At 53.3% G+C, this 16,025-nt stretch overlaps 1 protein-coding gene across 2 annotated transcripts in view; it reads left to right on the forward strand.

Annotated features, from left to right (window-relative positions):
• Positions 1-223: 223 nt before the first annotated feature.
• The window catches only part of RBM27 (RNA binding motif protein 27), a 200,626-nt gene continuing 184,824 nt past the window's right edge, over positions 224-16,025 (forward strand). For both annotated transcript variants that reach the window (XM_075344602.1, XM_075344603.1), the window contains exon 1: positions 224-509. In XM_075344602.1, the coding sequence (XP_075200717.1) occupies positions 451-509 (59 nt within the window). In that variant the 5' untranslated portion in view covers positions 224-450. The remainder of the gene's footprint in view (positions 510-16,025) is intronic.

Here is a 16,025-nt window from a genome sequence, read left to right on the forward strand (position 1 = left end):
CAGCACTCGGCTCCATGACTGGCCGCAGTAGCCACCGGATACCGCTCATGTGCTGAGCACTGCCGGCCACACTCCTGCACCATGCGGTATTACAACCCTTTCTGCCATAGCTCCGCCCACCAGTGACCGAGCGCGTGTAGTCCCGCCCCACAACACTCCATTGGTCGCCGTACGTCACGGCCAGCATTGTGATTGGCCGCTTGAAGCTGTCCGTCTTCCGGTCCTATCGTAGGCCCTAATGCCTGCCTAAGTTGTGCCGTGCTTGGGACGGGAGTTGAGCCGGTGACTGGTGCCCGGTCCGTACGGAGATTATCTGACGGGCAGGAGGCGCCTCCGGGACGTGTGTGAGCGAGCAGGCAGATAACGGCGGGAGGCGAGGATGAGCGCAGGGGTCGCGCCGCTGGCACGATAGTGGTCCCCCACTCCCCCGGTCCTGCCTCAGCCGCCGACATGCTCATAGAGAATGTGGAGGCCTTTAAGACGTGGCTGGCCAAGTTACTAGAGCCTATGTAAGTACTGGCATCCAACTACATGGGGACTGGGCCTTGTGGCAACAAGTCTGGGGGAGGGGGCGGTGCTGCACGGCCTTGTGCCCGAGAGGGCAACAGCTGAGGGGGCAGTGATGCCATGGATTACCCTGCACATACCGCTGTGTATACACAGTGTATGCAGAGTGTGGGGTCTCCAGCAGCACACCCCTCCACTGAGGAGACCATGAGATCCACTGGGCACAAGTTCTAGCAGGCGTGTGCGAGCCCCTGGAAGCTCCAGAAATGGGGGCCAGCGCTCAGTTATCATTAGTGCTATAGGAAGAGGAGCAGAGTCATGTGCTGTGAGTGCCTCTATCAGATCAGCCTCACGGAGCTCAGCAGGCTCCAAACATCCAGGACAACCAGCCCCTGATCTGTGAGACAGACCCCATAACGTGAGGGGCTTATAATTACTGTGCTTTTCACTGAGGATAGAACTTAGGTTAGGTTCACCCTACACAGTCAGGATGGATGCAGGGGCATGCGTCACCATAGAGAGAAGGTATGCAGTCAGGATGGATGCAGGGGCATGCGTCACCATAGAGAGAAGGTATGCAGTCAGGATGGATGCAGGGTCATGCGTCACCATAGAGAGAAGGTATGCAGTCAGGATGGATGCAGGGGCATGCGTCACCATAGAGAGAAGGTATGCAGTCAGGATGGATGCAGAGGCATGCGCCACCATAGAGAGAAGGTATGCAGTCAGGATGGATGCAGAGGCATGCGTCACCATAGAGATAAGGTATGCAGTCAGGATGGATGCAGGGGCATGCGTCACCATAGAGAGAAGGTATGCAGTCAGGATGGATGCAGAGGCACGCATCACCATAGTGAGAAGGTATGCAGTCAGGATGGATGCAGGGGCATGCGTCACCATAGAGAGAAGGTATTCAGTCAGGATGGATGCAGAGGCATGCGTCACCATAGAGAGAAGGTATGCAGTCAGGATGGACGCAAAGGCATGCGCCACCATAGAGAGAAGGTGTGCAGTCAGGATGGATGCAGGGGCATGCGTCACCATAGAGAGAAGGTATTCAGTCAGGATGGATGCAGAGGCATGCGTCACCATAGAGAGAAGGTATGCAGTCAGGATGGACGCAGAGGCATGCGCCACCATAGAGAGAAGGTATGCAGTCAGGATGGATGCAGAGGCACGCATCACCATAGAGAGAAGGTATGCGCCCCACAGTGTGCGCCCCTCAGTGTGCGCTCAAGATGGTGCAGAGGCATGCGTCACCATAGAGAGAAGGTATGCAGTCAGGATGGATGCAGAGGCATGCATCGCCATAGAGAAAAGGTATGCATCCCTCAGTGTGCGGTCAGGATGGATGCAGAGGCATGCATCGCCATACAGAAAAGGTATGCATCCCACTGTGTACAGTCAGGATGGATGCAGAGGCATGCATTGCCATAGTGAAAAGGTATGCAGTCAGGATGGATGCAGAGGCATGCATTGCCATAGTGAAAAGGTATGCAGTCAGGATGGATGCAGAGGCATGCATCGCCATAGAGAGAAGGTATGCAGTCAGGATGGTCCAGAGGCATGCGTCGCCATAGAGATAAGGTATGCAGTCAGGATGGATGCAGAGGCATGCGTCACCATAGAGAGAAGGTATGCAGTCAGGATGGATGCAGGGGCATGCGTCACCATAGAGAGAAGGTATGCAGTCAAGATGGATGCAGGGGCATGCGTCACCATAGAGAGAAGGTGTGCAGTCAGGATGGTGCAGAGGCATAAATTGCCATAGAGAGAAGGTATGCAGTCAGGATGGTGCAGAGGCATACATTGCCATAGAGAGAAGGTATGCGCCCCGCAGTGTACAGTCAGGATGGATGCAGAGGCATACATTGCCATAGAGAGAAGGTATGCACTCCGTAGTGTGCGGTCAGGATGGATGCAGAGGCATACATTGCCATAGAGAGAAGGTATGCAGTCAGGATGGATGCAGAGGCACGCATCACCATAGAGAGAAGGTATGCGCCCCACAGTGTGCGCCCCTCAGTGTGCGCTCAAGATGGTGCAGAGGCATGCGTCACCATAGAGAGAAGGTATGCAGTCAGGATGGATGCAGAGGCATGCATCGCCATAGAGAAAAGGTATGCATCCCTCAGTGTGCGGTCAGGATGGATACAGAGGCATGCATCGCCATAGAGAAAAGGTATGCATCCCACTGTGTACAGTCAGGATGGATGCAGAGGCATGCATTGCCATAGTGAAAAGGTATGCAGTCAGGATGGATGCAGAGGCATGCATTGCCATAGAGAGAAGGTATGCAGTCAGGATGGTCCAGAGGCATGCGTCGCCATAGAGATAAGGTATGCAGTCAGGATGGATGCAGAGGCATGCATCACCATAGAGAGAAGGTATGCAGTCAGGATGGATGCAGAGGCATGCGTCACCATAGAGAGAAGGTATGCAGTCAGGATGGATGCAGGGTCATGCGTCACCATAGAGAGAAGGTATGCAGTCAGGATGGATGCAGAGGCATGCATCGCCATAGAGAAAAGGTATGCGCCCCTCGGTGTGCGCTCAAGATGGTGCAGAGGCTTGCATCGCCATAGAGAGAAGGTATGCATCCCGCAGTGTGCGGTCAGGATGGATGCAGAGGCATGCATCGCCATAGAGAAAAGGTATGCATCCCACTGTGTACAGTCAGGATGGATGCAGAGGCATGCATCGCCATAGTGAGAAGGTATGCAGTCAGGATGGATGCAGAGGCATGCATCGCCATAGAGAGAAGGTATGCAGTCAGGATGGATGCAGAGGCATGCGTCACCATAGAGAGAAGGTATGCAGTCAGGATGGATGCAGGGGCATGCGTCACCATAGAGAGAAGGTATGCAGTCAGGATGGATGCAGGGGCATGCGTCACCATAGAGAGAAGGTATGCAGTCAGGATGGATGCAGGGGCATGCGTCACCATAGAGAGAAGGTATGCAGTCAGGATGGATGCAGGGGCATGCATCACCATAGAGAGAAGGTATGCAGTCAGGATGGATGCAGGGGCATGCGTCACCATAGAGAGAAGGTATGCAGTCAGGATGGATGCAGGGGCATGCGTCACCATAGAGAGAAGGTATGCAGTCAGGATGGATGCAGGGGCATGCGCCACCATAGAGAGAAGGTATGCAGTCAGGATGGATGCAGAGGCATGCATCGCCATAGAGAAAAGGTATGCATCCCACTGTGTACAGTCAGGATGGATGCAGAGGCATGCATTGCCATAGTGAAAAGGTATGCAGTCAGGATGGATGCAGGGTCATGCGTCACCATAGAGAGAAGGTATGCAGTCAGGATGGATGCAGAGGCATGCATCGCCATAGAGAAAAGGTATGCGCCCCTCGGTGTGCGCTCAAGATGGTGCAGAGGCTTGCATCGCCATAGAGAGAAGGTATGCATCCCGCAGTGTGCGGTCAGGATGGATGCAGAGGCATGCATCGCCATAGAGAAAAGGTATGCATCCCACTGTGTACAGTCAGGATGGATGCAGAGGCATGCATCGCCATAGTGAGAAGGTATGCAGTCAGGATGGATGCAGAGGCATGCATCGCCATAGAGAGAAGGTATGCAGTCAGGATGGATGCAGAGGCATGCGTCACCATAGAGAGAAGGTATGCAGTCAGGATGGATGCAGGGGCATGCGTCACCATAGAGAGAAGGTATGCAGTCAGGATGGATGCAGGGGCATGCGTCACCATAGAGAGAAGGTATGCAGTCAGGATGGATGCAGGGGCATGCGTCACCATAGAGAGAAGGTATGCAGTCAGGATGGATGCAGGGGCATGCGTCACCATAGAGAGAAGGTATGCAGTCAGGATGGATGCAGGGGCATGCGTCACCATAGAGATAAGGTATGCAGTCAAGATGGATGCAGGGTCATGCGTCACCATAGAGAGAAGGTATGCAGTCAGGATGGATGCAGAGGCATGCATCACCATAGAGATAAGGTATGCAGTCAGGATGGATGCAGGGGCATGCGCCACCATAGAGAGAAGGTATGCAGTCAGGATGGATGCAGAGGCATGCATCACCATAGAGATAAGGTATGCAGTCAGGATGGATGCAGGGGCATGCGCCACCATACAGAGAAGGTATGCAGTCAGGATGGATGCAGGGGCATGCGTCACCATAGAGAGAAGGTATGCAGTCAGGATGGATGCAGGGGCATGCGTCACCATAGAGAGAAGGTGTGCAGTCAGGATGGTGCAGAGGCATAAATTGCCATAGAGAGAAGGTATGCAGTCAGGATGGTGCAGAGGCATACATTGCCATAGAGAGAAGGTATGCGCCCCGCAGTGTACAGTCAGGATGGATGCAGAGGCATACATTGCCATAGAGAGAAGGTATGCACTCCGTAGTGTGCGGTCAGGATGGTGCAGAGGCATACATTGCCATAGAGAGAAGGTATGCGCCCCGCAGTGTACAGTCAGGATGGATGCAGAGGCATACATTGCCATAGAGAGAAGGTATGCAGTCAGGATGGATGCAGGGGCATGCGTCACCATAGAGAGAAGGTATGCAGTCAGGATGGATGCAGGGGCATGCGTCACCATAGAGAGAAGGTATGCAGTCAGGATGGATGCAGAGGCACGCATCACCATAGAGAGAAGGTATGCGCCCCACAGTGTGCGCCCCTCAGTGTGCGCTCAAGATGGTGCAGAGGCATGCGTCACCATAGAGAGAAGGTATGCAGTCAGGATGGATGCAGAGGCATGCATCGCCATAGAGAAAAGGTATGCATCCCTCAGTGTGCGGTCAGGATGGATACAGAGGCATGCATCGCCATAGAGAAAAGGTATGCATCCCACTGTGTACAGTCAGGATGGATGCAGAGGCATGCATCGCCATAGAGAGAAGGTATGCAGTCAGGATGGTCCAGAGGCATGCGTCGCCATAGAGATAAGGTATGCAGTCAGGATGGATGCAGAGGCATGCGTCACCATAGAGAGAAGGTATGCAGTCAGGATGGATGCAGGGTCATGCGTCACCATAGAGAGAAGGTATGCAGTCAGGATGGATGCAGGGGCATGCGTCACCATAGAGAGAAGGTATGCAGTCAAGATGGATGCAGGGGCATGCGTCACCATAGAGAGAAGGTGTGCAGTCAGGATGGTGCAGAGGCATAAATTGCCATAGAGAGAAGGTATGCAGTCAGGATGGTGCAGAGGCATACATTGCCATAGAGAGAAGGTATGCGCCCCGCAGTGTACAGTCAGGATGGATGCAGAGGCATACATTGCCATAGAGAGAAGGTATGCAGTCAGGATGGTGTAGAGGCATACATTGCCATAGAGAGAAGGTATGCAGTCAGGATGGTGTAGAGGCATGCGTCACCATAGAGAGAAGGTATGCAGTCAGGATGATGCAGAGGCATACATTGCCATAGAGAGAAGGTATGCAGTCAGGATGGTGCAGAGGCATACATTGCCATAGAGAGAAGGTATGCAGTCAGGATGGATGCAGAGGCACGCATCACCATAGAGAGAAGGTATGCATCCCGCAGTGTGCGGTCAGGATGGATGCAGAGGAATGCATCGCCATAGAGAAAAGGTATGCATCCCACTGTGTACAGTCAGGATGGTGCAGAGGCATGCAATGCCATAGAGAGAAGGTATGCGCCCCGCAGTGTACAGTAAGGATGGATGCAGAGGCATACATTGCCATAGAGAGAAGGTATGCACTCCGTAGTGTGCGGTCAGGATGGTGCAGAGGCATACATTGCCATAGAGAGAAGGTATGCAGTCAGGATGGTGCAGAGGCATACATTGCCATAGAGAGAAGGTATGCGCCCCACAGTGTACAGTCAGGATGGATGCAGAGGCATACATTGCCATAGAGAGAAGGTATGCACTCCGTAGTGTGCGGTCAGGATGGTGCAGAGGCATACATTGCAATAGAGAGAAGGTATGCGCCCCGCAGTGTACAGTCAGGATGGATGCAGAGGCATACATTGCCATAGAGAGAAGGTATGCAGTCAGGATGGTGCAGAGGCATACATTGCCATAGAGAGAAGGTATGCATCCCGCAGTGTGCGGTCAGGATGGATGCAGAGGCATGCATCGCCATAGAGAAAAGGTATGCATCCCACTGTGTACAGTCAGGATGGTGCAGAGGCATGCAATGCCATAGAGAGAAGGTATGCGCCCCGCAGTGTACAGTAAGGATGGATGCAGAGGCATACATTGCCATAGAGAGAAGGTATGCACTCCATAGTGTACAGTAAGGATGGATGCAGAGGCATGCGCCACCATAGAGAGAAGGTATGCAGTCAGGATGGATGCAGAGGCATGCGCCACCATAGAGAGAAGGTATGCAGTCAGGATGGATGCAGGGGCATGCGTCACCATAGAGAGAAGGTATGCAGTCAGGATGGATGCAGAGGCATGCGTCACCATAGAGAGAAGGTATGCAGTCAGGATGGATGCAGAGGCACGCATCACCATAGAGAGAAGGTGTGCGCCCCTCAGTGTGCGCTCAAGATGGTGCAGAGGCATGCGTCACCATAGAGAGAAGGTATGCAGTCAGGATGGATGCAGAGGCATGCATCGCCATAGAGAAAAGGTATGCGCCCCTCGGTGTGCGCTCAAGATGGTGCAGAGGCTTGCATCGCCATAGAGAGAAGGTATGCATCCCGCAGTGTGCGGTCAGGATGGATGCAGAGGCATGCATCGCCATAGAGAAAAGGTATGCATCCCACTGTGTACAGTCAGGATGGATTCAGAGGCATGCATCGCCATAGTGAGAAGGTATGCAGTCAGGATGGATGCAGAGGCATGCATCGCCATAGAGAGAAGGTATGCAGTCAGGATGGATGCAGAGGCATGCGTCACCATAGAGAGAAGGTATGCAGTCAGGATGGATGCAGGGGCATGCGTCACCATAGAGAGAAGGTATGCAGTCAGGATGGATGCAGGGGCATGCGCCACCATAGAGAGAAGGTATGCAGTCAGGATGGATGCAGGGGCATACGTCACCATAGAGAGAAGGTATGCAGTCAGGATGGATGCAGGGGCATGCGTCACCATAGAGAGAAGGTATGCAGTCAGGATGGATGCAGGGGCATGCGTCACCATAGAGAGAAGGTATGCAGTCAGGATGGATGCAGGGGCATGCGTCACCATAGAGATAAGGTATGCAGTCAAGATGGATGCAGGGTCATGCGTCACCATAGAGAGAAGGTATGCAGTCAGGATGGATGCAGAGGCATGCATCACCATAGAGATAAGGTATGCAGTCAGGATGGATGCAGGGGCATGCGCCACCATAGAGAGAAGGTATGCAGTCAGGATGGATGCAGAGGCATGCATCACCATAGAGATAAGGTATGCAGTCAGGATGGATGCAGGGGCATGCGCCACCATAGAGAGAAGGTATGCAGTCAGGATGGATGCAGGGGCATGCGTCACCATAGAGAGAAGGTATGCAGTCAGGATGGATGCAGGGGCATGCGTCACCATAGAGAGAAGGTGTGCAGTCAGGATGGTGCAGAGGCATACATTGCCATAGAGAGAAGGTATGCAGTCAGGATGGTGCAGAGGCATACATTGCCATAGAGAGAAGGTATGCGCCCCGCAGTGTACAGTAAGGATGGATGCAGAGGCATACATTGCCATAGAGAGAAGGTATGCACTCCATAGTGTACAGTAAGGATGGATGCAGAGGCATGCGCCACCATAGAGAGAAGGTATGCAGTCAGGATGGATGCAGAGGCATGCGTCACCATAGAGAGAAGGTATGCAGTCAGGATGGATGCAGAGGCATGCGCCACCATAGAGAGAAGGTATGCAGTCAGGATGGATGCAGGGGCATGCGTCACCATAGAGAGAAGGTATGCAGTCAGGATGGATGCAGAGGCATGCGTCACCATAGAGAGAAGGTATGCAGTCAGGATGGATGCAGAGGCACGCATCACCATAGAGAGAAGGTGTGCGCCCCTCAGTGTGCGCTCAAGATGGTGCAGAGGCATGCGTCACCATAGAGAGAAGGTATGCAGTCAGGATGGATGCAGAGGCATGCATCGCCATAGAGAAAAGGTATGCGCCCCTCGGTGTGCGCTCAAGATGGTGCAGAGGCTTGCATCGCCATAGAGAGAAGGTATGCATCCCGCAGTGTGCGGTCAGGATGGATGCAGAGGCATGCATCGCCATAGTGAGAAGGTATGCAGTCAGGATGGATGCAGAGGCATGCATCGCCATAGAGAGAAGGTATGCAGTCAGGATGGATGCAGAGGCATGCGTCACCATAGAGAGAAGGCATGCAGTCAGGATGGATGCAGGGGCATGCGTCACCATAGAGAGAAGGTATGCAGTCAGGATGGATGCAGGGGCATGCGTCACCATAGAGAGAAGGTATGCAGTCAGGATGGATGCAGGGGCATGCGTCACCATAGAGAGAAGGTATGCAGTCAGGATGGATGCAGGGGCATGCGCCACCATAGAGAGAAGGTATGCAGTCAGGATGGATGCAGGGGCATACGTCACCATAGAGAGAAGGTATGCAGTCAGGATGGATGCAGGGGCATGCGTCACCATAGAGAGAAGGTATGCAGTCAGGATGGATGCAGGGGCATGCGTCACCATAGAGAGAAGGTATGCAGTCAGGATGGATGCAGGGGCATGCGTCACCATAGAGAGAAGGTATGCAGTCAGGATGGATGCAGAGGCATGCATCACCATAGAGATAAGGTATGCAGTCAGGATGGATGCAGGGGCATGCGCCACCATAGAGAGAAGGTATGCAGTCAGGATGGATGCAGAGGCATGCATCACCATAGAGATAAGGTATGCAGTCAGGATGGATGCAGGGGCATGCGCCACCATAGAGAGAAGGTATGCAGTCAGGATGGATGCAGGGGCATGCGTCACCATAGAGAGAAGGTATGCAGTCAGGATGGATGCAGGGGCATGCGTCACCATAGAGAGAAGGTATGCAGTCAGGATGGATGCAGGGGCATGCGTCACCATAGAGAGAAGGTGTGCAGTCAGGATGGTGCAGAGGCATAAATTGCCATAGAGAGAAGGTATGCAGTCAGGATGGTGCAGAGGTATACATTGCCATAGAGAGAAGGTATGCGCCCCGCAGTGTACAGTCAGGATGGATGCAGAGGCATACATTGCCATAGAGAGAAGGTATGCACTCCGTAGTGTGCGGTCAGGATGGTGCAGAGGCATACATTGCCATAGAGAGAAGGTATGCACTCCGCAGTGTACAGTAAGGATGGATGCAGAGGCATGCGCCACCATAGAGAGAAGGTATGCAGTCAGGATGGATGCAGGGGCATGCGTCACCATAGAGAGAAGGTATGCAGTCAGGATGGATGCAGAGGCATGCGTCACCATAGAGAGAAGGTATGCAGTCAGGATGGATGCAGGGGCATGCGTCACCATAGAGAGAAGGTATGCAGTCAGGATGGATGCAGAGGCACGCATCACCATAGAGAGAAGGTGTGCGCCCCTCAGTGTGCGCTCAAGATGGTGCAGAGGCATGCGTCACCATAGAGAGAAGGTATGCAGTCAGGATGGATGTAGAGGCACGCATCGCCATAGAGAAAAGGTATGCGCCCCTCGGTGTGCGCTCAAGATGGTGCAGAGGCTTGCATCGCCATAGAGAGAAGGTATGCATCCCGCAGTGTGCGGTCAGGATGGATGCAGAGGCATGCATCGCCATAGAGAAAAGGTATGCATCCCACTGTGTACAGTCAGGATGGATGCAGAGGCATGCATCGCCATAGTGAGAAGGTATGCAGTCAGGATGGATGCAGAGGCATGCATCGCCATAGAGAGAAGGTATGCAGTCAGGATGGATGCAGAGGCATGCGTCACCATAGAGAGAAGGTATGCAGTCAGGATGGATGCAGAGGCATGCATCACCATAGAGATAAGGTATGCAGTCAGGATGGATGCAGGGGCATGCGCCACCATAGAGAGAAGGTATGCAGTCAGGATGGATGCAGAGGCATGCATCACCATAGAGATAAGGTATGCAGTCAGGATGGATGCAGGGGCATGCGCCACCATAGAGAGAAGGTATGCAGTCAGGATGGATGCAGGGGCATGCGTCACCATAGAGAGAAGGTATGCAGTCAGGATGGATGCAGGGGCATGCGTCACCATAGAGAGAAGGTATGCAGTCAGGATGGATGCAGGGGCATGCGTCACCATAGAGAGAAGGTGTGCAGTCAGGATGGTGCAGAGGCATAAATTGCCATAGAGAGAAGGTATGCAGTCAGGATGGTGCAGAGGCATACATTGCCATAGAGAGAAGGTATGCGCCCCGCAGTGTACAGTAAGGATGGATGCAGAGGCATACATTGCCATAGAGAGAAGGTATGCACTCCATAGTGTACAGTAAGGATGGATGCAGAGGCATGCGCCACCATAGAGAGAAGGTATGCAGTCAGGATGGATGCAGAGGCATGCGTCACCATAGAGAGAAGGTATGCAGTCAGGATGGATGCAGAGGCATGCGCCACCATAGAGAGAAGGTATGCAGTCAGGATGGATGCAGGGGCATGCGTCACCATAGAGAGAAGGTATGCAGTCAGGATGGATGCAGAGGCATGCGTCACCATAGAGAGAAGGTATGCAGTCAGGATGGATGCAGAGGCACGCATCACCATAGAGAGAAGGTGTGCGCCCCTCAGTGTGCGCTCAAGATGGTGCAGAGGCATGCGTCACCATAGAGAGAAGGTATGCAGTCAGGATGGATGCAGAGGCATGCATCGCCATAGAGAAAAGGTATGCGCCCCTCGGTGTGCGCTCAAGATGGTGCAGAGGCTTGCATCGCCATAGAGAGAAGGTATGCATCCCGCAGTGTGCGGTCAGGATGGATGCAGAGGCATGCATCGCCATAGTGAGAAGGTATGCAGTCAGGATGGATGCAGAGGCATGCATCGCCATAGAGAGAAGGTATGCAGTCAGGATGGATGCAGAGGCATGCGTCACCATAGAGAGAAGGCATGCAGTCAGGATGGATGCAGGGGCATGCGTCACCATAGAGAGAAGGTATGCAGTCAGGATGGATGCAGGGGCATGCGTCACCATAGAGAGAAGGTATGCAGTCAGGATGGATGCAGGGGCATGCGTCACCATAGAGAGAAGGTATGCAGTCAGGATGGATGCAGGGGCATGCGCCACCATAGAGAGAAGGTATGCAGTCAGGATGGATGCAGGGGCATACGTCACCATAGAGAGAAGGTATGCAGTCAGGATGGATGCAGGGGCATGCGTCACCATAGAGAGAAGGTATGCAGTCAGGATGGATGCAGGGGCATGCGTCACCATAGAGAGAAGGTATGCAGTCAGGATGGATGCAGGGGCATGCGTCACCATAGAGATAAGGTATGCAGTCAAGATGAATGCAGGGTCATGCGTCACCATAGAGAGAAGGTATGCAGTCAGGATGGATGCAGAGGCATGCATCACCATAGAGATAAGGTATGCAGTCAGGATGGATGCAGGGGCATGCGCCACCATAGAGAGAAGGTATGCAGTCAGGATGGATGCAGAGGCATGCATCACCATAGAGATAAGGTATGCAGTCAGGATGGATGCAGGGGCATGCGCCACCATAGAGAGAAGGTATGCAGTCAGGATGGATGCAGGGGCATGCGTCACCATAGAGAGAAGGTATGCAGTCAGGATGGATGCAGGGGCATGCGTCACCATAGAGAGAAGGTATGCAGTCAGGATGGATGCAGGGGCATGCGTCACCATAGAGAGAAGGTGTGCAGTCAGGATGGTGCAGAGGCATAAATTGCCATAGAGAGAAGGTATGCAGTCAGGATGGTGCAGAGGCATACATTGCCATAGAGAGAAGGTATGCGCCCCGCAGTGTACAGTCAGGATGGATGCAGAGGCATACATTGCCATAGAGAGAAGGTATGCACTCCGTAGTGTGCGGTCAGGATGGTGCAGAGGCATACATTGCCATAGAGAGAAGGTATGCACTCCGCAGTGTACAGTAAGGATGGATGCAGAGGCATGCGCCACCATAGAGAGAAGGTATGCAGTCAGGATGGATGCAGGGGCATGCGTCACCATAGAGAGAAGGTATGCAGTCAGGATGGATGCAGAGGCATGCGTCACCATAGAGAGAAGGTATGCAGTCAGGATGGATGCAGGGGCATGCGTCACCATAGAGAGAAGGTATGCAGTCAGGATGGATGCAGAGGCATGCATCGCCATAGAGAAAAGGTATGCGCCCCTCGGTGTGCGCTCAAGATGGTGCAGAGGCTTGCATCGCCATAGAGAGAAGGTATGCATCCCGCAGTGTGCGGTCAGGATGGATGCAGAGGCATGCATCGCCATAGAGAAAAGGTATGCATCCCACTGTGTACAGTCAGGATGGTGCAGAGGCATGCAATGCCATAGAGAGAAGGTATGCGCCCCGCAGTGTACAGTAAGGATGGATGCAGAGGCATACATTGCCATAGAGAGAAGGTATGCACTCCATAGTGTACAGTAAGGATGGATGCAGAGGCATGCGCCACCATAGAGAGAAGGTATGCAGTCAGGATGGATGCAGAGGCATGCGTCACCATAGAGAGAAGGTATGCAGTCAGGATGGATGCAGAGGCACGCATCACCATGGAGAGAAGGTATGCAGTCAGGATGGATGCAGAGGCATGCGTCACCATAGAGAGAAGGTATGCAGTCAGGATGGATGCAGGGGCATGCATCACCATAGAGAGAAGGTATGCAGTCAGGATGGATGCAGAGGCATGCGCCACCATAGAGAGAAGGTATGCAGTCAGGATGGATGCAGGGGCATGCGTCACCATAGAGAGAAGGTATGCAGTCAGGATGGATGCAGAGGCATGCGTCACCATAGAGAGAAGGTATGCAGTCAGGATGGATGCAGAGGCACGCATCACCATAGAGAGAAGGTGTGCGCCCCTCAGTGTGCGCTCAAGATGGTGCAGAGGCATGCGTCACCATAGAGAGAAGGTATGCAGTCAGGATGGATGCAGAGGCATGCATCGCCATAGAGAAAAGGTATGCGCCCCTCGGTGTGCGCTCAAGATGGTGCAGAGGCTTGCATCGCCATAGAGAGAAGGTATGCATCCCGCAGTGTGCGGTCAGGATGGATGCAGAGGCATGCATCGCCATAGAGAAAAGGTATGCATCCCACTGTGTACAGTCAGGATGGATGCAGAGGCATGCATCGCCATAGTGAGAAGGTATGCAGTCAGGATGGATGCAGAGGCATGCATCGCCATAGAGAGAAGGTATGCAGTCAGGATGGATGCAGAGGCATGCGTCACCATAGAGAGAAGGTATGCAGTCAGGATGGATGCAGGGGCATGCGTCACCATAGAGAGAAGGTATGCAGTCAGGATGGATGCAGGGGCATGCGCCACCATAGAGAGAAGGTATGCAGTCAGGATGGATGCAGGGGCATACGTCACCATAGAGAGAAGGTATGCAGTCAGGATGGATGCAGGGGCATGCGTCACCATAGAGAGAAGGTATGCAGTCAGGATGGATGCAGGGGCATGCGTCACCATAGAGAGAAGGTATGCAGTCAGGATGGATGCAGGGGCATGCGTCACCATAGAGATAAGGTATGCAGTCAAGATGGATGCAGGGTCATGCGTCACCATAGAGAGAAGGTATGCAGTCAGGATGGATGCAGAGGCATGCATCACCATAGAGATAAGGTATGCAGTCAGGATGGATGCAGGGGCATGCGCCACCATAGAGAGAAGGTATGCAGTCAGGATGGATGCAGAGGCATGCATCACCATAGAGATAAGGTATGCAGTCAGGATGGATGCAGGGGCATGCGCCACCATAGAGAGAAGGTATGCAGTCAGGATGGATGCAGGGGCATGCGTCACCATAGAGAGAAGGTATGCAGTCAGGATGGATGCAGGGGCATGCGTCACCATAGAGAGAAGGTATGCAGTCAGGATGGATGCAGGGGCATGCGTCACCATAGAGAGAAGGTGTGCAGTCAGGATGGTGCAGAGGCATAAATTGCCATAGAGAGAAGGTATGCAGTCAGGATGGTGCAGAGGCATACATTGCCATAGAGAGAAGGTATGCGCCCCGCAGTGTACAGTAAGGATGGATGCAGAGGCATACATTGCCATAGAGAGAAGGTATGCACTCCATAGTGTACAGTAAGGATGGATGCAGAGGCATGCGCCACCATAGAGAGAAGGTATGCAGTCAGGATGGATGCAGAGGCATGCGTCACCATAGAGAGAAGGTATGCAGTCAGGATGGATGCAGAGGCATGCGCCACCATAGAGAGAAGGTATGCAGTCAGGATGGATGCAGGGGCATGCGTCACCATAGAGAGAAGGTATGCAGTCAGGATGGATGCAGAGGCATGCGTCACCATAGAGAGAAGGTATGCAGTCAGGATGGATGCAGAGGCACGCATCACCATAGAGAGAAGGTGTGCGCCCCTCAGTGTGCGCTCAAGATGGTGCAGAGGCATGCGTCACCATAGAGAGAAGGTATGCAGTCAGGATGGATGCAGAGGCATGCATCGCCATAGAGAAAAGGTATGCGCCCCTCGGTGTGCGCTCAAGATGGTGCAGAGGCTTGCATCGCCATAGAGAGAAGGTATGCATCCCGCAGTGTGCGGTCAGGATGGATGCAGAGGCATGCATCGCCATAGTGAGAAGGTATGCAGTCAGGATGGATGCAGAGGCATGCATCGCCATAGAGAGAAGGTATGCAGTCAGGATGGATGCAGAGGCATGCGTCACCATAGAGAGAAGGCATGCAGTCAGGATGGATGCAGGGGCATGCGTCACCATAGAGAGAAGGTATGCAGTCAGGATGGATGCAGGGGCATGCGTCACCATAGAGAGAAGGTATGCAGTCAGGATGGATGCAGGGGCATGCGTCACCATAGAGAGAAGGTATGCAGTCAGGATGGATGCAGGGGCATGCGCCACCATAGAGAGAAGGTATGCAGTCAGGATGGATGCAGGGGCATACGTCACCATAGAGAGAAGGTATGCAGTCAGGATGGATGCAGGGGCATGCGTCACCATAGAGAGAAGGTATGCAGTCAGGATGGATGCAGGGGCATGCGTCACCATAGAGAGAAGGTATGCAGTCAGGATGGATGCAGGGGCATGCGTCACCATAGAGATAAGGTATGCAGTCAAGATGGATGCAGGGTCATGCGTCACCATAGAGAGAAGGTATGCAGTCAGGATGGATGCAGAGGCATGCATCACCATAGAGATAAGGTATGCAGTCAGGATGGATGCAGGGGCATGCGCCACCATAGAGAGAAGGTATGCAGTCAGGATGGATGCAGAGGCATGCATCACCATAGAGATAAGGTATGCAGTCAGGATGGATGCAGGGGCATGCGCCACCATAGAGAGAAGGTATGCAGTCAGGATGGATGCAGGGGCATGCGTCACCATAGAGAGAAGGTATGCAGTCAGGATGGATGCAGGGGCATGCGTCACCATAGAGAGAAGGTATGCAGTCAGGATGGATGCAGGGGCATGCGTCACCATA

Source organism: Anomaloglossus baeobatrachus, chromosome 4 (assembly GCF_048569485.1).
Source record: "Anomaloglossus baeobatrachus isolate aAnoBae1 chromosome 4, aAnoBae1.hap1, whole genome shotgun sequence".
Lineage (NCBI taxonomy): Eukaryota > Metazoa > Chordata > Amphibia > Anura > Aromobatidae > Anomaloglossus > Anomaloglossus baeobatrachus.